The sequence below is a fragment of the Athene noctua genome, chromosome 2 (genome assembly GCF_965140245.1).
Source record: "Athene noctua chromosome 2, bAthNoc1.hap1.1, whole genome shotgun sequence".
Classification (NCBI taxonomy): Eukaryota; Metazoa; Chordata; class Aves; order Strigiformes; family Strigidae; genus Athene; species Athene noctua.
The window spans coordinates 66183334-66209445 of record NC_134038.1 but is presented as its reverse complement, the minus strand read 5'-3'; the positions used below and the strand labels follow the sequence as shown (position 1 = coordinate 66209445).

General features: G+C 42.7%; 1 protein-coding gene across 6 annotated transcripts in view; it reads right to left on the bottom strand.

Annotated features, from left to right (window-relative positions):
• Nucleotides 1-25897, bottom strand: part of CARMIL1 (capping protein regulator and myosin 1 linker 1) — a 194543-nt gene extending 168646 nt beyond the window's left edge. For 3 of the 6 annotated variants that reach the window (XM_074899334.1, XM_074899336.1, XM_074899335.1), the window contains exons 1-2: nucleotides 25445-25895; nucleotides 21453-21550 (exon numbers count right to left, since the gene is read on the bottom strand). In XM_074899334.1, coding sequence (XP_074755435.1) covers nucleotides 21453-21550; nucleotides 25445-25484 — 138 coding nt within the window. In that variant the 5' untranslated portion in view covers nucleotides 25485-25895. Of the gene's footprint in view, nucleotides 1-21452; nucleotides 21551-25444 lie in introns of all 6 variants that reach the window. The other 3 variants (XM_074899339.1, XM_074899338.1, XM_074899337.1) reach the window with 2 other exon arrangements.
• Between the last annotated feature and the right edge of the window lie 215 nt (nucleotides 25898-26112).

Below are 26112 nucleotides of genomic sequence, written 5' to 3'. Positions count from 1 at the left end.
ATTTAACCTATGCTGAACTCTAGGTGCCCCCTTTGGTCCCTCTCTACTCAGAGGATGATTCACACCACCTGTTTCAGAGTTTTTTCTCCAATGACTTAACTAGCTCAAATAACAAACCCTTTGCTTTTAGCCAGCTAAATGTGCAACAGGTTCTATCTTGCCCAGAAGACTATCAAGAACTGAGCTGTGGTCTCTTAAGTAAGATCGAGACATAAGGTTAAAACACCATCTCAAGAACCTGGATGTAGATCACGTTCCTTACTCAGCAGCGCATCTCGGCGGCGTGACAGTACGCATGGCAAGCTGATTGCTGCACGAGAGCAGGCAGGTTACACAGGACTTCTCACAGAGGAAGAGCAGGCACACAGGCAAACACCAGTTGTAGCAAATATGCCAGACATCTAAACTCCAGCAATTCAGGCAATTTATTTGTGTAACCCACAGCTGACATTTTTAACCTGTGTAGTTACACCTCCTTTGGTAGTCCAGGTATATCTAAAAGGTAGAAGATTTTTAAAGCAGCACACCCAGGAGACAGCTGTTCAAGACCCCTATACAAAAGGAAGAAGAAAAACACAGGTCCATCTTTAAAACCTCCTTGATAATTGGAATTTTAGTAACACCAAGCCACCACTGGAACTCTGATGTGATGCCTTTACCAAGGCAACAGCCCTCCTCCCTTTCCATCCCAAATAAAATTTATATCAGACCAAACTACTCCTGCTTAAAGCTAACCTAATCGGCACAGAAATCAGTCTAGCATAAGGATAAACCTTAGCACATCTACTCTTATGACTAACCACTGATGTCCATTAATTGAAACAACTCCACAGCTGTGGATGAGCTCTAGGCTTATGTATTTGTATCTTTTCAAATCCTTGAAAATACACACTTCCAGAGTTGCTAGTTTTGTTACTGAAAATCATAACAAAGAAAACTCTCCAAACCAAATGATAGTTTAGAAAGCCAACTTTGGTTTGTTGCAGCGCTGGGTGCATGGGGGATTTCTCCTCCTAACATGCACACCAATGGGACTTTCAGCACTATATTTATAAACAAAACTTGCAGAGTTATTAATTTTTCAAGTCCATCCTCTCTATGATGATTTGTTAGTAATTTACATACAATTATAATGCTGCTGACACAATATTGCTACTACTATGCATGCTCACGGGAAGGGTCTTAACATAGGCAAGGGTCGTCTTGACCTGTAGGCACATTTTTTTAATATCATAATGAGGGTAGTTCAGATAAGGATACATGGACCTTGAGTTTGCTTGCCAAGTTGGCAATGTACCCCCTTCAAGATCTAATTGCTCCAGGATGTCCTTGCTCTACTTGTTCTTCTGATTAGGGATGCCTTTGGCTTTAACATATACAAAGAACATCCTTCTTGACCTAAGCATAGTATTGCTACATTGTTCTAAAAATTTAACCTTCAACAGTTTCACTTATTTTAACCAGGACAATCCTGACCACCATAATTGTGCATGCTCTGCAGAATTTTGCTGTATGAAATTACTCTTGGAGGAGGGAAAGAAGAAAACAAACAAACAAACAAAAAAAACCACCACCACCACCTCCCCCTCCAAAAAAAAAAAACCAAAAAAAACACACCAGTAATTCCATTCCCGGCCCTCCCAGGTTACTTCCACATCCCTTTGCCAGGACCTGATCCTGACAAGCACTGCGGACCTTCCCCAGCGTGGACTCAGCTTTCCATACTCTTCAGCTGGCAATGCAGAAACACAGGGCTTGCTGATACAGGGGTCTATGAAGTAACACTGAGCAATTGTTTTACTAGGCTCTGCAGCCAATGATCTCCTAGTTTAAAAACCTCCCATTCCCTACACCCTCATTTTTAATTGCAAATTGCACAACGGTTTGTTTGTGCATCCTTCATACACATAGAAAAGCCTCTGCCAAAACAAGTACTCCTAAAAAAAGCAGCTGGGTTAACCGAGACAGACTGCAAGATCTTTGAGAAATGAGGCTCATTAAGTACTTAACACTAGCGCAGTGTAAGCCCTTCATTCAAAACTCAGAGCACAGATTTCCATTACTGACTGAAATAAAAGATCCAAGAGACAGGGAAGGGGAGGGAGGAAATGCATTTGAACGTTTCCATCTGCTTTTCCCTTCTCGGCACCGGGAAGCCCGCTAGCTACAGCTCGCAAGTGCTATTCCACTGCGCTTTGATTTGATATCTAGCTTCTGTCTACACTAACAGGTAAAACTGCCCTGCAGCAGCTTGAATCTGCTCAGCTTACTCCCTGTCTGTCACACTGCTCATCACAGCAGCTCACTCAGGAAAATACAGCGGACCACAGTAACGGGCAGTTGCTCTCTACCTGGCAAGCAGGTATCCCTGCCCTTCTCCAGCCTCTGATGAAACATGAAAACCTACCACAAAGAGTTTGGGGTATCACCTGTGGCTGGCATAACAAATAACAAAAGAAATTCCAGGGTAATGAGAGAGTTCAAAGTTATTGCTATGGATTTATCCTTTCAAAACACCCCTAGCTTGTTTCTGCTAGCTCTCTCTCATTACAAAGAAATTGGCACTTTTTTTAAAAAAGCAACACGGATAAGGGAAAAGCCACAAAAGCCAAGTGTGACTTTGACATTATAGGTCCTCTCAGTCATACAACTATCCACATCACCACCAATTCCATAAGCATCCTTCCCTTAATAAAGTGCCCTGTGAATTATAAACCTGAGTGCAATACCTTGCCTGAAGGGATGGAGCATTCAGAAAATGAAAAGCAGAAAGGGAACAGTTCTTCACAGAAATAAACACAACTGCTGTATCAAGTTTTCAAGGGATCAATGGACTTCCCTGCAGAGGAAAACAAACCAAAATTTTGGTGGCTTCTTCACCAAAAAGATAAAACTGTCACAAAGCCCCAGGAATTTGGTTTAATCACTCACATAGCTCAGCAGAAAAATTCTGACAGCATATGACTTCTCAAAGGTAGTAGCAAACAACTTTCCAAATATATTTTTGAACACTAATGGCCTTTTAAATGGAAGCTCGTTAACTGCTAGAGAAAAGATCATACTGCATATTCCTCTGTGTAAGAGTTTTCATACTGAGTCAAACTTTAACCCTGTCAAGCATTTGACAAGTCCTAACTAAACAATCTTTTCATACAAGATCATGAAGATTCAAAGGTCAGCCAGTTTATTCAGTGCACACACAGACAGCTGAGAACCACAAAGAAATTAAGCACCAGAAGACCATTCAACGTGGCCCTTCTCCACTCTCACCCCATGGCAAAGGCCATCCTGACCATCTAAATATTGTCTCTTCTTCCTACTGAATTGCACAAGTCAAGTTGGTAGTCTCTATCCTAGACCTCTTGCATTTCAGGAATCAATCACAAAGCTAAACTGGGTTTAAGAAACTAGAAAGCCTCCAGTTTCTCCAGCAATTTAAGTGGCTCATATCCCCTGCTTAACTACAAAAGAGCAATAGCTCTTCTTTAAAAGCTGCAGCATTGCTTTCAAGCTAGTTTCTTGGAAAAGATATCCCTTTCCCAGCCTGACCAGTCAAAACTAGATAAATACTTAGGGATGGTTCACAAATCCTAACACACCTTCCTAAGGTGTGCCTCAAATCCATAGCTCTTTCCAACCAGATGCTAACATCACCAGTCACTATCTTCAAGGATCTGACTCAGCCCCCACTAGATTCACATTTTTCCTAAGAAGCATCCTTTCACATTTATTTAACAAGAACAGCTGCATTTGCATATTTTCAAGGTCATTTTAAAAATTAGCAGACCTGCAATACTATAAATATTTTTTCTTGCATACTGTGTATTTATTAAAATCTGTTCAATGCTTGTGTTGCCTCACATTATGTTTTTTCTATACTTAATAACAATAAATCTGCTGCATGGAGTTTCACTTCAGGGAAGAGCTTCACATCTCAGTTACAGGTGATATTCCCTAGAGTCAGAGACTCTGAGACAATTCCCTTCTGGTTGTTTTTCCCCTTAATAACAAATATATTGCAATATACTTAGCTTGCTATAATGTGGAAGCAAATTATATAGATCTCAAAAAATACTAGCACTTTGAAAACAGAGAAAAAGCCTATATTAGTGCAGGAGAGAAATTTTTTTAACTATAGGTTGTTATTTGTTTCTCCAACTCAGCAGCTATGTCTGCCTCGAACTTCCCAGGATATCACAGCTCATCATACAGTTCAAGGACACCAAGTTGCACTGAGAAGACATTTGTCCAGGAGCTTATCGCATGGAATTCACTAAGGAAGCACAAACTGGGAAGCACCAAAACTACACTGCAGTCACTTACACAATCTGAGCACAGAGATGATGTTGGAAGAAAAATATTAAAAAAAAAAAAAAGAGTTGGTTTGTCAAGCCCAACTCAAACTGCATTTTTGCTTGATATGTTTTCCCAGCTGCAAAGTGGACCCTTTCCAAAAGAGTCTGCCTTCTTATGAAAACAGACAGCTGCTGAAAGCTCCCAGCATCATTTATGACTCCAGGATTCAAGATCTTATCCTCCTGTCATTAAATCATCCCCCTCAGTCCACACAGATAACCACCTTTTCAATCAATGGGACAAAAAACCCCATTGATTTGATTTGTCTTGGTTTGGGGATGTGGGAGAAGACCCATGGTACATGCTCAGCATGAATGGGCATACAGTGATTTATGTGATAGCCACGGTAAACTGACAACCCCACTTGATTATTGGATGCTGCTGGCTAGAGGTTTTTATAGATCTGCACCTAAGTATTTAATGCTATTAATTAATCATACTTATCATTCACTCAGTTATCAATATACTACTTAGAGCTTATGTTCAGGCATTTTCATTACCATTAAATCCAAAGAAATGAGTAGGACAGCAGACACCCCTGTCAATATGACCTGAGATAACAAATTTTCCTTCTGGCTTTCTGTCACTAGAAACTGCTGTTATAAATGTTTGCATGACAGGTATCAACTTTCTAACTCTTCACCCATAAACACAACAGTAAAATGCACTGTAATTCAGCAGTAATGCTGTCCTCATGTACTCTGATAAAACATTATGTGGTCAGACATCAGAAGCACCAAACACAACAACAAAACAAACACCAAAACCAAAAAAGGTGTTTATTTTCACGTCCATATTTGTTCATAATCATTCCCAAAAAACAACAAAAGGCAGAAAGAAGAAAAGCAGTAGAAACCTTAGTAAAGCATTTTTTAGGGAGCAAGGCTAAGCCAACAACCACACCGTTCTCAGTAAGCACCAACAGCCATAGGCTAACATCCTCACACAAGCACTCGCTCCTTCCACAAATGTTCAAGAAACAAAGTTTACTGAAAAAGCACCCACGGAAATGATAGTGGGGCTTCACCCCCATGAGTCTTCATAGGAGACAAACATTAATACTCAGACCAGAAATGCTTCCAGTGTCTGCAAGTTTGGGCGTGGAAAAAACATTAAAATAAATATCCAATAAACCAGACTCAAGACTCTGAAGAGTGAGCTCTGCACATCTGCCTAAGATCCCCAAGTAATGGTGTTAAACCCACCTAGAAAACAAACACCATGGCTTTTTTGTAAACATAACCAGACGGAGATGGTAAGGATACAAATTTATCCAATTATTTAAATTTATCCATTGCAGATGACACACTTGTTTCCAATTAGCACTCCCACAACTTCCATGCATTTTGCAGCACTATTACTAAAAGGAAAATTTGATCCCATGCTTTGGAAATTAAGCAGATCCAGTGTTACTGAAAAGGAAGAGCTTGCACCTGATAACCGCACCTATAGCACTGAAACAGCATTCCTTAGTAGAAAGGGATAGTGGTACATGTGGTGCTAAACCAGTACTGACTATATATTTACCAGAGATCTGGGTCCTCAACTGTACACTTACCCTGGAATCCAGTATCTCTCCTCTGAGGAGATATTATGACCCAGAAGGAATTATCCCACCATTTCAACACTGGGTGGGAGTCCAAGAGCCTACTACTCAGAAGAAACTGGTTTCTGGTGCCCAGCTTGGTTTACAGTATTTTGAGGAGACCTGCACACCACCAGGCATGCTCATGGCCTACCCACCCTATGAAATATCACCAGCTACAGGACTTTGGACAGATATAAGAGTAAACCTATGGAACAGCTAAAATGATCACAGTTGAGACCAGATAAAACCCATGAGTTTGAGGCATGGGAAGGCTCAATTCCTTGGAATTCTTTACTAATAATGGCCATAAAAACATTTAACATGTAGACTGATCAGGTTCCACACAGCCACGTGAGCTCCATCACTTTCTCTTCAGCTTCTGTACACCTCATTACAGAAACACTAGTTGATCCCTAATCTGAGAAAAAATTATTCTTACCTTCCAGGCCTTCTGCTGTGTGGAGGAGGACAAAGTTCACAGTTGCAGCCTGCCAATTACAGAAAGCAAGAGGAAGGCTCACTCAGTTTGAGTAATTCCTCTGGCCTTGATCTCACTCTCCCTGGCCTTTCTTTGAAATATTCTTCAGACAGTCTCATATATGCTTCTTTGTTCTTTTCTAGGGGAAGAGCTCTTTCACTGTTCGCTATCTTACCAGCAAAACTGCTGTCCCAGGTCACTGCTGAGAAGTCCTGAGGCTATCTCTCTTGACCCATGAGGTGAAACTTTAAAAAGAACCACCTTACAGTCCCAGATTGGTTATTTTCAAAGGAAACAATCAAATACACACAGGTGAAGATGGGGCTAAAATCTACCATGGCTATATTTTCTCAGAAGAATCAGAACAAAAAGCCTGTATGTGGAAAAATACCTTCTTACCAAACCAAGATCTAGTGCTTAACTCTGTTCTTCTCCTTTTAGAGGAAAAGATGATGTCCTGGATTAGCATCAGGTATATTTATAGTTCCCAAATACTGGAATGCCTGTCTAAGAAAGGATAAATAAAATATAATGTAATAAAAATGAGTCAGAACATGCTTAAGAAGAACTGAAAGACAAGCCAGTGCTTATACAAGATAGAGCTTAGGAAGGAAACCCAAAGCCTTGATTTGTTTGTTGTTCTCAAATGATCATAAAACTTATGTCAAAAAACTTTAACACTGGATGTCTAAACTGAGTTACTTTAAAATTAAAACAACACATATACTACATATTATGAGCATTCATTTGTATGTAGACCTAATATATTATCAGACCCCTAGAAACATTTAATGAGATATTCTTGTTTCGGTTTTCAGCAGAAATCTCAAATAATCTAGCACTTCCTTTTTACATGACTACCTGGCTTCAAGAACAGGATGGAGAGAATGTACCAGCCTGTTAAGTAGTCTGGTCTGAAGAGTACTTCAGTGGCAAGTAGAAATGCATAGTATTTGCATTAAAAAAAAATTAATAACCCTTCTAGACTCTCAGTGGAGGTTCTTGGGTTCAGCCACAGTGAAAGGGATTTTATAGCACTTGTCAAGCAGAAAGCATGCGTTTAATAATGAATAAATGAAGCAGATAAAGCTACAAGAACTCAGCAGCACAGAAGGTGAACCAGGCTATGGTATTTCACAGCAAGTGTCGACAGAGGAGTGTGCTCAGGCTGAAACAAATGGGCACTGCAGAATCCACAGATGCACTCGCTGTCTGGGGAAAAACACATTTAGCAACTTGAACATCATCTTGATGCAAGAAGCAGCATGCTGGGCTCCGATTTGATTTTATTGCCTCTTGTTTCAGTTACTCTACTGACCTTAAAATAAGAGTGTAACATCTTTGAAATGTATATAATCTGTGTGCAATACATTAGCCAATCTATAACAAACTGGCTCTTTAAGTCGCAGACCTATCTAAAGCATCATTTTGTGCAACATTATATGCACTGGTATATGTTCATGGGAGGGGTGATTATTAAACACACTTAAAAGCTTAACATTCATTTTACACATGAACTCAGCCTACAGGAATGGAAAAACATCAATATCCCCATTACAGATGCTTGAAAGCAACCTTACCACACACTGGTATAGTGATAACTGCAAACCACTACAAATTTTTACCTCTGTGTAATGCTAAAATCACCTCAGGACATATTTTCCATTACAGTGGAATTTAAAAAAAAAAAAAAAAAAAAAAAAAAAAAGAGTATTTTTCTTACAATAGCAGCTTAATGCTACTGCCAGAGGCTACTGTAACCCAGATACTCAATTTCCTCATGTCAATGCATCGACAATGCCCTAAGTGTTAACCTAATGCCTAGTCCAACTGCCCTGGCTCCACCATGCACCAACAGATCCACTAATCCTCAGGCTGTGCAAGAAACTCTGAACAGGACAATCCAATCCACTATTCACCCCGCAAGTGTGGAGTCAAAAAGGCACCCACCTGGACATGCCTATACATAAACCATGAGAGATTACAGCTAAGAAACCAAAATAAGGTTTTGGTGACATCTTAAGTAGATACAGTTCTACATAACAGAACAGATGGGTTATTCAGAAAGCCTAAAAAAAAATGTAACAGATCGGTGTTTAATGGATTTCCACCACCCAAGTTTAAATGACACGACAAGACAAATTCCACCTGACCATATTTTTTGTTTGTTCTCTTAGACGCCATCAGATTATCCAAAGGTCAATTATAAAAACCATTCTGCTCCCTGAGGAAAGGTCATCCAATATCCATGAACATAAAGTCAATTACCCGATTTACTCAGTGTCCTTCAAGATACTAGATGGTAAGAACCACACTGTACCAAACAACTCAGATGGCTTCCCAAAGATGCATCTGGAGCCTACCAGTTTTAAGGATTTTCTCAGCATATTTTCTTATGTTAAATCTTGATTCAGAGAACTGGACCTCAAGGTTAATGCACAGCTTGAAACAGTTTTGGGGGAGAGGAGAGCAACATCCATGCACTATAGCAAGTCTTTCATGTATTTTGAAACACTTCTGCAATCCTCTGTCAATTTGCTACACACGCCACAAGAAACTACAGAAACAAAACCTATGCAATTTGTGATACTACAACTTTCCTTTCAAAGATAACTGCAACGGCATAAATAAATAAATGTATGAAGAGGATCTCAAATTACCAAGTACTTTACCAAAGCCCAGTGAAATTGGTATTTATAACCATTCTCTTTGCCTGCTCCATGGAAAATACACTTCAAGAGAACACAAAAACACAAGAACAACTAAGGCAGCTTGCTTAATTCCTGCCAGGCTTCTGACTGAGAGTCTCATGTCTCTGCCAGCTCTTCCTCTTTATGTTCCAGGAAAAGCTTCTATTACCACTTCAGAAACAGTGACACAGGGAGGTGGAGAAAGTTACTCCTTTTTTGCCAGTGCTGTCAGGCTGCATATCCCCTTTTGCACAAGCTGAGGCTTTTAGACGTATTATCAATCAAACTTAAAAATCAGCAAGTGAAGATGACTTAGGAAAACATTTCTGAGGGTGCCCCCTCACAGAACATGTACGGTGAAATGGCTGATGAGGGCAAGCAGTCCCCTCTGATACAACTCCCTTACTCTCATTCTTCCGTGCAATGAAAACAGCAGTACAGCTACTGAATCCCTTCCTCCCACCACGTTCTGAAGTCGAGCAGCCCATCGAGCAGATTCGTGCATACAGCAAAAGGGAGGTCTAGCATTACAGAAGGAGTTGTGCAAGCAGAGGCACCTCCTCCTCCAGCACCGACGCCCAGACTCTTCCAGCTCCCCGGGGCTCTGGCTAAACAAGGTTACACAAGGAACGGCCACGCTGTGAACCTGCAACACACGGGCTACTCCACAGCAAAGCTTTCTCTGCAGCACACCTCAAGGTAAAAGCATGATAGTATTCCTCCTCTCATTAGGATCTAAGCTACCCTGACACTCCACTGCATTTACTCAGAGGCAGAGAGCATTAGCACCAGGCACCCCTGGCTCCCAAGCAGGCAGCACCTGGGAAAGCAGAGGAAAGGAGGACCCTAACGCTCTGCATGTCAAACACAATTCACTAACCCCTTCCACCAAGCTTAACGCTGATCCCGGCTGAAGGGACCAACAGCAGCATATGAATCCTATCCCAGAAAGCAGTGAAAGACTGGAGCAGTTACAGAGGTGAAAAGCGAGGCTGAGAAGGTGACTTGCAAATGTTTCCTTCAATTATGCGTATGTCCTTAAGGTCAGCCTTGATTTCAAACAGTTGTCTGCAATATTTTCCTTATGGTGAGTGTAAACAGCTGCTCCAAAAAGGAATAAACAACATAAAGAATATTCTAAAATAAACAATGGAAGATAGAAAAAAAAAATGGAAAAAATTAGAGAAGAATAATGTATTTTGGGCAGACTTAACCACTCAGACTGAACAAAGACCTACTAAAATTGCATTAAGGCTACATTGTGATAAATTAATACCATACAAAAGCCTGCAGGATTTTAATTTCACACAATTTCACGCACATACAAAATCAGACGATCCATCTAATAGTGTTACTGGAAATACTTTAAAAGGATAGCATTACACTGGAAATATCACATGAAACTAACTCATCTTTAGGCTTTGTATTTTTTGCTAAACGTTTTCAAAATATTTAACTGGGAAAAAATATTTCCAAGGCTTACAATAAGCGTTTACTATGTTTAAGAAATCTTTGCCAGCTGACAAAGATCATAGTTTAACAATGTGAGGGCAAAAAGGCAGTGCGTTTTCACTGTCAGCATTAATCCTGCAATAACCAAAAATCTTTCTAATTTGAAATGCAACTTTTAAGAGTTGAGACCTGCACATCTTACCATGTTTAGTAGTATTCAGTGCAGACAGAAAAAGAGCGACCATTTACAACTGCAACAAAACATAAATCCCTGCTGTATTAGGCCACTCCTGAAGACTTTCCTTGGCATTTGGCTAAAGACTGAGCACACGCTCTTCCCCAGATAACCAACTTTTCCAAACTTTAGTTGACATACCTCTACAGAAGCCTAAGAGAGTCAGCATTCAGTTTCTCCTGCAGCTTGCCAACATGGTATAGCTAAGCAAGCTAAATGGTAGAAAAGTGGCTTTGAAATCGTTTGTGAGGAAAATAATACAGATTACCTAAAATACAGTTAAATTCATCGGCAGAGTCAAATCTCTTATATGTCTTTCCAAAGCAGAAAGAAAACCATCAAAATTGGGTAACACACCACTGTATTCACAGACAAAACTCTTTTAAAGCTATTTTACAATCTTTTAGACTGCTCTGGCACTATCCCCATCAGCTAATTGCATTTAAATTGCCACGTTACACTACAGTTGTTTTGTTTTTATATTTTCCTTTTTTTCAATCCAAGAGTTCATCTGCTAAGAGAGATGGAGAAAGCAATGGAAGTGAGTCCATTGTACTACCTTGCTTCCCCTCAGGACAAGCATAATTTGCACAGCACTCTGTTCAAATGCTAGCAGTTGGTTTGGGTTTTGTTGTTGGTTTTGGGTTTTGTTGGGTTTTTTTTAACCAAAGCAAGCTGCTTTAGGAAAGGTAGAATGAACCTAAAGCCAGATTATACTTACAGCTCCATAATGCCCAGCATAAACCAAACTGCTTCCATGACACAAATAACATAGATGTAGCATAGATTTTGATGAAATCAGAGAAGGAAGCAGAGAATCTAGCTAGCAGGATCAAGTAACATTGTATACAGAGTAAGTTTATGGCAGCCATCAATACTTTTTAGCATAGCAGCATCATTTTCTATCATCCCCGTATTTGCAGGGATACTGAGATCTTTGGAGAGGTTTGTATTATGTCTGTAAGGGAAGGAAACAGAAGTGGGGGAATATGATGTTGGGAAAACATGTACAACAGTGTGAGAAGGAGCAGACTGAAAAACCAAACCCAAGTCCTGACAGTAATCTATACACAGGAAAGTTTTCAGGGACTTGCTGAAGCAGAGAAGATGGAAGGACAGCAAAGAGGGAGATGGAAAAGGAGCATAAAGATACCCATAGTGTGTGCAACAACTGTACACAGCATACCTCGATATTCTTCACAAAAAACACAGGCATTTCAGCACCTTCCCGAGGTAAGAGAACACAAAGCCCAAAACCCAAACACAGTGCTTTTCTGACACTTGCAAGATGCAGATGTAAACAGTGACAGTGTCAAGAAATCTTCTTGTTATATTTAAAATACACTTTCCTTTTTTTTTTTTTTTAATAATAATATAAAATACATATTTTAGATTTGGGATATGAATAAACTTAGCAAGACAGCAGAAATTATTACTCATCAATGCATCAGTACCTAACAAAGCTAGTATTTCTTCAAATGTTTACTGGCAACATTGTAAACACCAGAAAAAATCTTCAGCTAAAGCCAGCTGCTCTAAAAACCCAAACATCTGTATCCACCTACCTTCACTGCTCCTCACCTAAGGCTTCTTGAGCTCTGCACTGGAGTAGAAGCTCACATGCACTGCTGCAAGATAGTATCATTCTTAAGCACCAGGCTCAAGTGTCTGTTAAGAGATGAGCCCCTGAAAGGCTTCCCGTTTATCAATAGTCTTGTATGAATAGTTTCGGTCTTGCTAATGGCCTTGAAGGCAGAGAGGGAGAAGCCCTTTCATTCAAAGGTCAACCCTGAACAAACACAGCAGTGCCCCATCTCCCAATTCAGATCAGGGTCAACAGCCATTCACTTCCCCTAATCAGATCCAAGTAGAAACTGCACTGCAGGAGCTCTATCATCTTCTTTCTTTCCTCCCAGGCCTCAAGCATAAGGAGGTATCTATAACTTAGCTCAAATCCTCAAAGTTTCACAAAGCTCTACAAAAGCAGTGATCTCTCAAAGTTTTAGGTACAAGGGGAGGATTGCTGTTCAATCAGAGGATGTGTTCAGAAAAAAAGACATGTACCTTAAAGTGCTTATTCCATAAAGACATGCCTCCGGCAAGCATCTTGCAAGCACTCAGCAGCATAACATGGAAATGGCTTGCTCCGAGTGACCTCAGCCTCCTAAACCCTGGCTATTAGAGTGCTTCCAGACATCCCAACCACACAGTTGCCAACCTCACAGGCAGCACGCTGCAAACCGCTGCTTTAACTATAGAAAGGGGAAAAAATTTAAATCTAGTTATCAATCTAAAAAGCACAGAAACAAGCACCACTTGAAAAAGCAGTGCAGGACAGAAATCCTAAGGGGAAAATAGACCCAGCCTCTCCCCTTCTGTTTCTCATCCTCACATACACACTTTTTGAAGGCCATCCTGCTGTCACACAGGCCTACTACTGTACACAGGGATACAAACACCACTTGTCAGACAAGGAAATAAGCTGCACAACATCCAGCACCCACAAGTTGTTGTTTGGGTTTTTTTTTTCCTCAATAACAGTCACTTTGCAAAGAAAAAACAGAAACATAACCCATACAAGTAAGAACTGCTCCTCACTTGCTCACAGTTTCTATCCTGCACGCACCTTTAAAATAGCCTCACAGGACACACGGACCCTTTTAATTTGTATTTGTTCAGAAGGGAGAGTGCTGTCAGGATTCATTTGCAAAGCCCCCTGAGGAGTAACAGTACTACAGCAATGAGAAAACACGTTTGGCTAAGGGGGGAAGCCTTCCCCTTTGCTAAAACCCCACATATCCATTGCTCTCCCAGAAGATCACGGGGCCAGGCAACCACCTCTCCCACGCACACCACCAGCGATGCAACTTCTCCAAACTTTGCACCAACAAGCAGAAACTTGTTTTGGTTTGCTAACGTTAAAATCGCATCCTGCAGCTATTTGGACCTTATTCTGCTATCCTGACTTTCCAAGACAGGGTAGCTCTTCCGTCACACAGAAGGCCAATTAATTGGTTAGGTCTGTTTCAGGAGTGTTGACTCTGGCTCTTAAATTTTCATCGTAATAGTTTATCATCTTGTGATCAAATTAGGGAAGTTATCATTAACAAAAAGATATCACTCGTGAGTTGACAGTGCGAGTGTTCCAGAAGCAAGGAGAGATCAGACAGGAACAAGGGCAGAAATCCGCCCGGGGACTCCGGTAGCAGTACAAAGCACAGTTAGCAGCAGTTACATTTAAAGAATCATTTTACATCCTGGGCCTGTAATTACTTTACACAGAACTAAATTACCACCACCATGAGAAAAAAATGAAGCAGAATTGTAGCTGATCCAAAGTAAGAATTTTAATAATCAGACTAATCAATGACATTCACCAATTTTTCCACCACAACAATGGTTGAAGAGAGGGGCTCTGAGCAACAAGAAGCATTTTTCACAGTAAGCTGCACTAACTTTTCAATTAGCAGCCCTTGTACCTTTTTCAAGCTTATTGCATCCTCCACACCACTTACAGTGAAGTGAACCACATTCCCTGTGTGAGAAGTCTTTTCCTAGAATAAGTATCTTCAGGCACACAAAACAAGCCATGAAAGAAAAAGAAAGAAGAAAAAAAAAAAAAAAAAAAAAAGGAGAAGAATCCTTGCTTAGGAAGACTCCATTCACAAATAATGGTGGCAGGGAGTCAGGCCCTCTAGAAACAGAAGTACGTTAGCAAACCACATCGGTACATTTTGCATATTCTGCAAAGAAGTAGAAAGAGTGTGACAGTTTAAGAAAAAAGTTTCTAATTGCATTATGAAAACTTGACAGAAGGAAAGACCCCATGAACAAATCAGAGCCATAGTGGATTCCTGCCTCCCTCCACACTCCTTTTTTCCTGATAGCTGTTAGAGCTAGGAACAGAAAACCAGAAGCCGCTAAGAGTGAGATAATGTTTACATTTCCTCCTTCCAGAGCCCAGATAAAGATACATATATGCCCACAGGTGGGTGCGCACATGCAAAGTACCAGGCAGAACAAAGGCATGTACTTTCAGGGCACCGAAAGACGAGTTCAAGTTACCTTTTCTTACCTTTCCCTACATGTACCAGTTGCCCAAAACTAAAGAAAGGGAGAGCAAGCAAGCTGCTCTTCCAGTGTAGTGGTTATACTATCCTCCCAAAGAGTAAAAAGAATACACTATACTCTCAACATGCAAGAAATCTTCTGCGCTTCAACGAAGCATCAAACAAAACATACAACTCTTGGGCAGAGCTGCACTCAAAAGGACACAAAAGTGCCAGGACTGTAGAAAAATCTACATTTTGCCTGAGTAGCCAGAGAAGGAGGACTGTTTCTGTTCGGTCAAAGGCAAATTTAATTAAGCGAGTAGATTAGAGTTTGTCCTCAGTGCAGACAGACCTTGAAGGAAAGGAGCCTCAGAGTTTATTTGTAAAGTGTTTGTCAACACTGATTTAAGCACAAGACAAGGTTCTGTCTGCAACTGATGCTTTGAGTGTGGAAATAAGGAAGGGGAAGAGGAAAATAAAAACTGCAAGTAGGAACAGTGGAAATTGAGTAAAGAAAAGTAATTCCCAATCCCACCAACTCAAAGAAGAGAGAAATATTCCTGTCAGCCTGGCTAATTCCATTGATGGCTGGTTTCCCCTCCTGGAAGTGGAAACATCTCAAATTTCAACATTTATATGCACTATCACAGCATCAGAATGCTAAATTCATCAATCTTCCCACCAGTTAGAAGTAACTTTATAGATCAGCATATAACATAAGCATAGATTTTAGTAAAATTTGCACATAAACGAGTATTTTCTTTTAAACAGTTCCTATTTTGGGACTATATACAACTGCATAACTGTATTAATAAATTCTCCAGCAGTACTCTTATTATTTCAGTTTTCTGGAGCAATCTTATTGGCCACAGTTCAATTGTTTTCTAAGAGGCGCCTTGTAAATGTATTAAAACACATTTTCACATATAAGTAATTTTTGATTACTCTACCTCACTTCATTTAGATTTCCTGACATGACGGATGTACCAACACCTACTTCCTTTCATCTTCATAAACACACACTTAAGATATATGTCATAACAGTCAATGTTCTGGGCAGGGAAGAGGAAACACCATTATTTTAAAAGAATGTCCATATTTAACATTATCACACACCAGCTGTCATGATATAATGTGCAAGATTGCACACATTTTATGTAAAACTAACCTTGGACAACCCTGTGAGTTTCATGCTCTTCGTGATTTAATACAAGCGCATATTTTTAAGGCAAGACATTTGCACCTAGATAGATAAATTCATCTCTATTTGAACAGAATATTATGGATGGAGACAAAAGATGAGCAATGAAAAACAAGTGCCAGAGCTTTTAATCCCAAAATAGCTTTGGCAGTGCAAAATATTACTGTCTCCACTCAGAGACTGTCACCCTTACAGCTGAACATATACAGCTGCTCATACAAGCTTTTCTCAGCTGCTTCAGTACAGTCAGCCAGGTTGTCCAGCAGAATTCAAAAGCCACATGGACAGTGCATAAGATAGCTATAACTGCTCCTTTAAAAGTAAATACAGATTTTTATTTTTTTTTTAAATAGAATTTCAGTCTTTGTAAGGGAATTTTTAGGAGCAGAACATGAAATCTCAGACCATGTGCACAGAACAAATGCAAACCTATTTGACAGGCATCAACTAAAAATTTTGTTCTAAAAGCCCGTGGAAACATATGTCCCAAAGAAAGTGAAAAGGAAGTACAAATTAATTCCAGTGAATCCACATTGGGCATACAGTACATTTTAAGGAGAGACACCTGCCAAAGTAACTGTCCTGATTCCAGAAGTAGCACTGTGATACTTCAACAAAGAGAATGTAAATGATCTTGGGGGCAGCAGTGGAACAGAGATTCCCCAACAGGATTTCCTAATAAAGTGCTGTTGGTCACCACATCACACTATTCTGTGGCCTTAAGGTTAGGAAAACATTAAAAAATGAAAAAAAAAACCAACATCCAAGAAACAGCAACAACACAGCAAAAAAAACAGGCCAGCTTGACCTAATCTCAAAAGCAACTACACCAGGAGTATTCTCTTTTATTAATAGTAAAGAAACAAAAAGTAAGAGGAATCCTGAATTCTGGCCTGTGATAAACCATTCCTGACAACATCGGTATTTCATAAGGACTTGGTTAGATGTATTTAACATATTGCCTTTATTTTACAACTTCAACTTCTCAATGGTTGCTACTAATTACAACCAATCTGATAGAAGAAACTGCAATGGGAAATATTCAGCAAAATGCTGTACAGATACCTAGGCTATTTTGAGGGGGAAAAAGCAGCACCACAAATACCAAAACTAAGAAGCCGAGTTTCCTACAGGGGTTTGTCTCTAGGTGATAATCTAATAATCACTGAGACCTCTGGGTTAAAAAAACAAAAACAAAACAAAAACAAAAAACACACAACAAACAAGATAAATCTCTCTCATGGACAGGGCATTCTGTCTCATCCCTTATGGTGCCAAAAGGTGGGGCCTTCAGGGGAGGGAGTAAGTAATAAGTTTCTCTTGTATTTCTGACTGCCTTTCCCGGCCCCCTCAAACCGGTATTATTATCATTACAACCAAGACCTCTGCATACCCATCAGCTTAAACTGAAACTAGAGAGAAGGTCAGAAGTTGCCAGTATGAGGAGGAACATAGCAGCCACTCATCATGATGCCTTAAATCTCATCCTTGTAAGAATCCAGGTTTAAACAAAACAATCCCACAAAACCAAAGCAATCCTCCACGGATTACAAAAGAGTGATGCCTTTATCTATTTTAGCCCAGTAAAATTATGGCTACGAGAACCATACTGAAGTTAAACACAATGGGGTACGCTCCTGCAGTAACACTCTGCCTCTGGCTGAAGGCCACATGGACCCCACTGGGCCAGCCTGCCCAAGTGCCCTGTCGGAGTCTGGCTGCCTGTACCCAACATGGCGCAGGAATGTGACCCAAAGACCTGGGAGACAGCTTGACTGGGGCTCCCCATATTTCTCCAGAGCTCCAGCCCCAGCCTGAACAATGCTGCAGCTACACCTGCACTTGGCCATTTTCCCAGCTGAGCCTCTCCCACCAACCCGACGGTCCAGCTTGACCTCAGGTCTGTCTCAGCACTACGGTCCTGCCAGCAACCACCGAGCACAGCTGCCCCCAGCTACCACCCCCAGTCCCACTGAGTGCATTGTGGTGGGACTGTGGCCTGATGGGGAGCCCCACGATGTCTGTGCCGCTCACCCCATGGGGCAGTTCCTCCTCCGCAGCCTACTGCCTTTCAAGGGTCCCTCTACACCTGGGTGTTTCTCGCTCTCTCTAATACTTTAGCAGAGCAAAGCTGCCAAGGTGACTTGGACAAGGCTGGGGTTTGGCCCTTATCGGTTGAGGACTGATCTTCTGCCCATTCAAACTGGTTATTGCCTTTTCAGGGTTGGATATCAGTTTGCTGCCTGCATACCTGAGACCTGGTACCAGCAGACCAGAAGCAGTTGAGCAGCTCGCTTGCATCATTATAACTAATTGAAAAACTAAGTAACTGCAGATTGAGATTAGTGAGGCAGCAAACTCACTGTACAGACTGAAAAAAAAATCTGATTTACAACAAAACTCCTAATCATAATTTCCAAACTCTGGCACCCAAAGCTGAGAACCTAAAGCACCTTAAGGCAAGCATAGTCTTTATCCATCAATTTCATCAGTTTAACATTGGGACCTTAGTTCAAGCAACACCAGGTTTTATGCACTGTTTTTTCTTTATTCTCAGCTTCAGTCTCCATCTTAATTATCAGAGGAATTTCCTAGAGTGATTGAAGTAGATGGTAATATCCATATTCTAGTACTCTGCACCCTGAATACACTGTGAACAACAGGGCCAGAGGTCAAGTGTTTTTATAGTTACCTGCCAAGTACAGTCATTTTTAAATAATCTCCCTTTCTCAAAGTGGCACTGATTTTGCCTGATTTTCCTAGGAAGGAAGGATGAGAGATCATTTAATTAAAGCACAGATTTGGGTGCCAGGGCTCAGTGCCAACCTCTGTGATCAACCTCCTCTAAAACCTTGAGTGCATTCCACCACGGCTCTGGGGGTTAGCTTGACTAAGAACAACTGGTATTTTCTCCTTATTAAGTGCTGGACCCAACGCATGCTACCTTATTTGCTTATTAACACCCAACTACTAATAAAATTTAAAACAAAATCTCAAAACAATTCACTGCTACACATGCACTCACGAGACTGCTCAGAAGAACATTAACATTTCAAAACTAAGCTCTCAGTAGCGGACGAGCACTGGCATGAAGGTTGCCCATGCAATCACATTCGAATCCTTTGGTGCACGCACTTAAGGATACAGTCTTTAAATACTACATTGCTTTTGCCGCCAAGACTTCATTCAGCATTCAGTTTGACACGCTCACTTATAGCGATTCAGCATTCAGTTTTACGTGCCCTGGTCAGAATGCAGCCATATGCATTATTTACTGAATACTGTTAAGTCCCAGCTCAGAGTACAAAAATTCCTAATTTTGCTGGCAGCTTTCCTGTGGTGCATTAAGCACCTGCATATTTCTAAAACAAAATTATTTACCTTCAGCATCATTCTTTTGAAGAAAGGAGGGAATATCTCCTCCTATATCATTTACAGGTAAGAAATGAGAGCATGTAGGGACAGTGAGGTCAAAAAGTCTCTACTAATTTGAGATATCCAACTTAAGTTGTGGCTGGTATCCTGTTTTTCAGAGCACTCTGCATTTCAGAAAACTCTGCATCCTCAAAAGGAACCACAGCAAACAACACTGAGCACTTCTGCAAAAAAAACCCATATAAGATAAAGATACACACATACAATTAGAGAAACATTGTTTTAAAAATGCCATTAGTGATTTGTACAGCTTCACACAGGGCAGTTTTCTTCTGTGGAAGAGAAAACAAAATCCAACCCTGACAGCCAACAGTCAATTTCTCTAACCATGAAAGCATTCTCTTTTTTTTTTTTTTTAATATAAATCCTCTGCATTTTTGCATCAAAGAACAAATGGTTCTACCAGACAATACCCCCTTCAGCAATTCATCCCCCTAAAAGACTTATCCAGTACACTGAAGACAACATGCATGCACACAAGAACCGCTCCTTAACTTGTGAACCCCTTAAGCAGGTTCCCTCCCTTTCAGTACCTCTTCAGTCATAAAAGGTTAAAGTCCCCCACCCGAGAGCTTAGGAGAGAAAAGACATGAGTCATCACATTTAGGTATATTCTACTGCCAAGCAGTACATCCCTCAGATACCTCACTGACAATTCAAAGCTTGACATACTTCTGGTCCTATCAGATCAGAACAGTATTTCAGTATTTCCACAGTATATTCAACTATCGATAACAGCAATGATTCTGTATAAGTCAAAAAGTCAATCAAGTGTTACTGCTTCAGTGAAACCGTCAGCCTTCCCTATAAATACGGCTTTCAAATAAATAGAGACAATCAATCAACATTGACATACTCAACCTCTTTCCAGTATGGAAACAGGAGCTGTAAACCTAGGAGCTACATATAACATGGGCAGATAACTATGCAGAAAATATTTAAAATTCCTTAAGTAGCTGCTCTCACTGAAAAATAGACCATTATCAACAAACAGTCTTTTTGCCCTGGGATAATCAACATGTACTTTATGAATAGAATTCAGAGCTGATTAATAAGTTGCTGGATTTAGAGACAAAATAGACTATCTGCACAGGGAATGTATCTTAAATCTGTAATGATGGTCTTGGCAATGAAACTTTCAAATATGTAATAGCATTCTTATGGACATTATGCATTCAAATTTCAAACATCTTGCAAATAGTATAGCAGCACTGCAGTTATTTGTATTTGTTACTCTAGTTCTGATAGAGAGGTATCAAAAAAAATGAAGAAGTTCCGTCTCTCTTTGCATATCCACATATTCAAGACAGTAAGCATACCAGCTCACTACCACAGCTTTCTTCTTATCAAGAGAGGCCAGCAAAACTATTCTTGAGAAAACAGGAAAGCATACTTAAGTGAGATTGAGCTTTCCTCTACTACAGTTTTAGGAATGACAGTGGAGGATCCCACACAGTAAGCATTTCTTTTAAAATGCAGAGGTATGACTTAACAGAGAATACTAAAAAGTACAAATAGTCATCGGAGTTCAAAAAGCACAACAGTTTTACTGTTACTCTTCACTACCTAAAAGCTTCAGAAAATTCCCAAAAGGTAAGTAATTCTACATGCTTCATTTTGCATTTCTTGTCCACTCAAAATTCCTACAGATGTAAATGGGAAACCTAAGCAGCAAAGGCAGCAAATTATTTTATAACAGGTTCTACGAGTGCTTGCTTTAGCATCAGTTCACAACACAACATTCTAAACCCTGAAGAATAACTCAGTGATAACATGTGTGTACACGTGCATGCCTGCACATCAACTTCCTGTGCAGGCTATCAAGAAACTAGAAAAATAAATGATATGTGCGTCTTATGGAACGCACAAAGTTCAGAGAACCCTTCCAAAGGAAAATTAATGTCTCCTGAAAAGATACTGGCTTTTCCTTCATATATGTAATCAAAGTCATTCCACCATACTTACCAATATTTTGTTATCCACTTTATCTCCCTTGGTTTCCAGCTTTACTTTCTTCTTGACTGAAATTTTGATTTTCCTCCCAATAACATCCCTGACACTTTCTGAAATAAAAAGAAAGGCCTTAATTAAATACCTTCAGTGTCAACATGAGAAGGAAACAGACACCACTGGCAAGTTTTCAGGGAGACTCAGAACTACATTGTTCAATCGCTTTGCAGTCATGGAAATCTCATGCACATGCACCAGTACTAAATATAACCTAACGCAAGTACAACTTTTCTAAGTATGTAATCTAAACAATAATTTATATCTACTATGATAGAATTATTGATTTAATATGCCAGGATTCTAAACAGAATTTGGTATTTCTTCCCAGCACTACTTATACATCAAAAGCATTCCCAAGACAAGCCCCAGTACTGCTTAACTCTACTCTGGGAAAATACAACAAACTCCTCATTTCCTATCATTTCTACTTGAAAAGCTTGCTAAAGCAAATTAGCTTCTTGCATTGCAAAAATTTTAGCCTGTTGTTGCTAATATCAGGGAGGCTAAATGGGTCAGATAATGGAAAAAACAAAGCATTCGCACATTTTGCACTCTGCATTTAAGTTGCAAAGCAAACCAAGCAGACTTCCAGATACTAACACCTGACAGCTATGCAACGGAGGGCGTGGAAGGCAACACACTGGTCTCAGTCCAAGTCCCAATGACAAAATGCCAACCCCAAAGTAACATTAATTTCCATAATGTTTTAATATGTATATGCATACACATGTATACACCACCTCTGCCAAGTACCAGATGAACCAGCCCTTCCCCTAAACATTTGTACCCCAGCCCAAAGGGAACATATCCACATGGAACCCTATCAGAAAGCTTATACAACTACTGACACTGATGCAATTGGGAGATAAACAAGAAGAGTTCACCTAGAAGAGCCAATTTGGCACCTTCTGTAAGTTTCAGTCCCCAGCCCCCACAGAAAAGGAATGAGAAAGAAATCTTTTAAACACATTAACCTATTTCCAGCACTACAACTGGCATCTGTAAAAGGCAAGTCTCCATCCTCCCCAGACACACACACTTTGCCCTCCTGAACACCCAAGTTTAAAGGCTAAAATTGAGGATAATAGGCTCTTCCTAAGGCTTTTAATTATCGCGCTCTGTGTAGCACTTTTCTGCACCATTTCCATCCGGCAGTCAGAATGTATTAGCACAAACAACGCGCCATTTATTAAGCCTGGACGTTTAGCCCAGGCCACAGTGTTCTGCCTGCGGGGCAGGAGGGTGTGCAAGTCAGAAACGTGCCTGATCTGAGACACTCTCCACCAGAAAGAGCTCTTTCTGCAGAATCGGCATGTTTTCCCCTGGAATTTTAATTTTCCTATCAGGAAACAAAAGCTTCTCGGTACTAGCGGCTTGCCCAGCGAGAAGCCTACCCCAAGCCGCGGCAGCTCCGTGGCAGACGGCCAGCGCAGCCGGCTCCCTGGGCAACCATTTGGTCACGATCCAGGCTGCGAGCTCCCCGAGCAGCCAGGTAAGCAAAGCTTGGGGAAAAGTCCAGCTCCATGTGAACTGTTTTCCCAGGCTTCCTCTCCCATGGGTAATGCCTAATTCTGGTCTTTCTGTCCCTGCTTGGGAACCCAGAAGCAAGCTGACTACACAGGCTTTTTCATAAAGCCCTACCTCCTTACAGAAGCAAAGATATTGCTGGCATCTCTGCTCCTTTCCCTCTACCCCCAGCCTCTGCCTTTTCGTTTCTCCTCTCCCACAAACAGATCCAAGTGCCTGCATCTAGCAAAGGACTTCCTCCTGAGGAGCCCGCATCGGGAGACCCACTTCCCTTCACTGTCCCACAGTTCTCACGAAGCAGCAGTGGGAGTGAGACTGCAAGCCCTCAGCTCCAGCACTCTTACTTCAACAAGTTGTAGGGGGAGAAAGGACCTGCGACCCGAGACTCCGCAAAGCATCAGGAGGTCAGCTCCCTCCAAGGCCCTATCTGCCAGAAAGGGCTAGAAACACTTCTTCAAAGAGTTAAGATCTAGATTTCACCGATATTCCCCATGTGGCTTGCAACTGTGTGGCAAGTGGACTTACAAAGTAGTTTTTCAGACTCAGAGATGGAAACATAACATTAAGGCTCATATTTTAAGGTGCTCATTCATATCTAGTGCTGGAGATTTCAGACACCCACACCTCAGAGGAGTAGATCCAGGTAAATCAACAGTAAGAGAGGGCTTTTTGAAGACTGTGACCTACGAGACACGACAAAGGTCACACAGGAAGTGAGTAACAGAGCAAAAACTGCAGCTCAAACACTCCTACCCCCAGTTTAATCTCCACACTCCAGTCACTCAGTGCTAAGGCACATTGTTTCATCCTGTTCTCAAAACATAGGGTTACTACAAGAAGCCCATTTAAAAGGTTAAATTTTAACATACAGACACCAAAATACTGCTAGAAATCAAACCAATTTACATGCACAGATCCACATGCCCCAGAAGAGTTATTGACAAAGCAAGATGGGTGGGTGCAGGACACCAGGACTGAGGGGCAATTCTTAAAATTGTCCAAGGCCACGGGAGGAGGGAATGTGTGAACATGCTCCCTTTGCTCTTCCCAGTAACATGCACCACACCTCACCTACGACACTAGAGTACAGTGCAGATCCACAGTGAGTAGTAAAAAGTACCATGTATTAGCACCTCAAACATGCCTGGTCACTTCAAAAAAAGCTCACGGTTTTGACCCTAGCTACTCCTAGCACACTTCCCAGCTCATCCCTTCTTAGTAGTAAGCTATAGGCTAAAGCAAACCACATGGTTTGCACACTAAAAGAACTGCAAAATAGAGCTGTTTTGTCTATACAGAAAAAAAATTCTGTGACAGCTGCAGCCATCCATCCAGATTTTTACCAAGATTTTACAAATGCTAAAACCAGTTGCCATCGATAGCGCCGACTGACAAAACTGAAGGAAATGCAACAGTGTAGACGAACTAGGTAAGGTTTTAATAGACTACTCGACATAACATGTACCTTGCTGCCTGACAGATTTCTATTTCCATCTGTCATTAAGGCACCACTTTAAATTATTCTGGAGATCCTTAGATCTCTCTTCAACAAGCAAAACTGCAACTAAAAGCAAAGGAAGTTTGACCTGATCAAGGTGGCTGAGGACCAGGCCTAGAGCATCAGACCTGTTACCCCCAGATGACTCTGGTTACCAACGCAGCGCGTTAACGACCCATTTATCGAAAGCTCCCCGACAGCGATGACAGCATTTGCGGGGTCCTTACCGTCGTCACCTATGATTTCCTGAGCGTGCACCATACAACATGGGGATTTGTGTCCCTGAGGCCATAAAACTTTAATTAGATATACCCTCGCTCCCTCGTCACCTACATGGGAAAATGAGTCTTAAACTACGCAAATCCGGGGGGAAAACGAAAAAACAACGACTGGAGCCACAGCTCGGAGCCTGAGCCGGCGCCGCCAGGCTGCGGCGCGGGGAGGACCTGCCGCGGCGGCCGGGCGGGGGTCCCGGCGCGGGCGGCCCGGGGCAGCTCCACCGCGCCTCTGCCAGCCCCCGCAGGGCCCCGGCGACCCCCCCGGCAGGGCGCTCCGGAGGGCGGGCGCAGCGGGGGCCAGGGAGAGCCCCTCGCTGCCCGGCGAGAGCCGCGCGGGTACAGCCCCTGCCCGCCGCCACCTCCCCGCTCCCCGCCGCAGCCCCCGCCCCCCCGTTCCCCGCACGCAGAAGCGGGGCCAAGCGCCTCCTCAGAGTCCCCCCAAAGCCCCCTCGGCTCGCCCAGCCAGTCCCCGCGGAGCTGCCCCCGGCTCCAGACACACACAGACACCCCCCGCACCCCCGGTCCCTCCACTTCCCCCCCACTGGCAACGCCGCAGCCTGGGGTCGCACACGGCGGCCTCCAAACTTGCCCGCCCCCGCAACGCTTTCCCCCAGCCCCCCCCGCCGCCATGCCCCGTCCCTTACCGATCAACTCTTTGGGGACGTCGGAGCTCTCCTCGGCCATGGCGGCGCTGCCCGGCGCCCGGGGGGTGCCCGGTGGCGGGGCTGCTTCAGCGGCGCGCCGTCCCTCCGCCAGGCGCGGCGGGGGAGGGGGCCCGGCCGTGTATACAGGCGCCTCGCTGCGGTGCGGGAGCGCGGCGAGCGCGGACGGAGGGAAGGAGGGAAGGAGGAGGGAAGGGGCTTCTCCCGCCCCGCGGAGCCCGCTCCCTCCGCGCTACATGACGCCCCCGGCTGCCGGCGCGGCCAGGAGGGGCATTTCCAGAGGAGGAACGGCCCGCAGGCAGCCGTCAGGCGCGGCGGCCCCCGCGCCGGCTCCCTCCTTTCCCCCCGCCCCGCGCCGCCCCTCACACGGCCGGCCCCTCCGCTCCGCTCCGCCCGGCTCCCCCCGCCCGGCACCGGCGGCTCAGGCGCGGGCGGGAGGAGGAGGAAGAGGAGGAGGAGGTGGCGGCTGCCCCCGCCCCGGGAGGGCTGGCGCCCTCACCCCGGCCCGGCCTCCTCACCTCGCGAGAGCCGCCGGGAGCCGCCCGCCCGCGCCCACCGAGCACCCGGCGGCTGGGAGGGGGGAGGAGGAGGAGGAGGAGGGGGTGGTGGCGGCGGCGGCGACCGGGAGCATCACCCTCGGGAAGCCATCG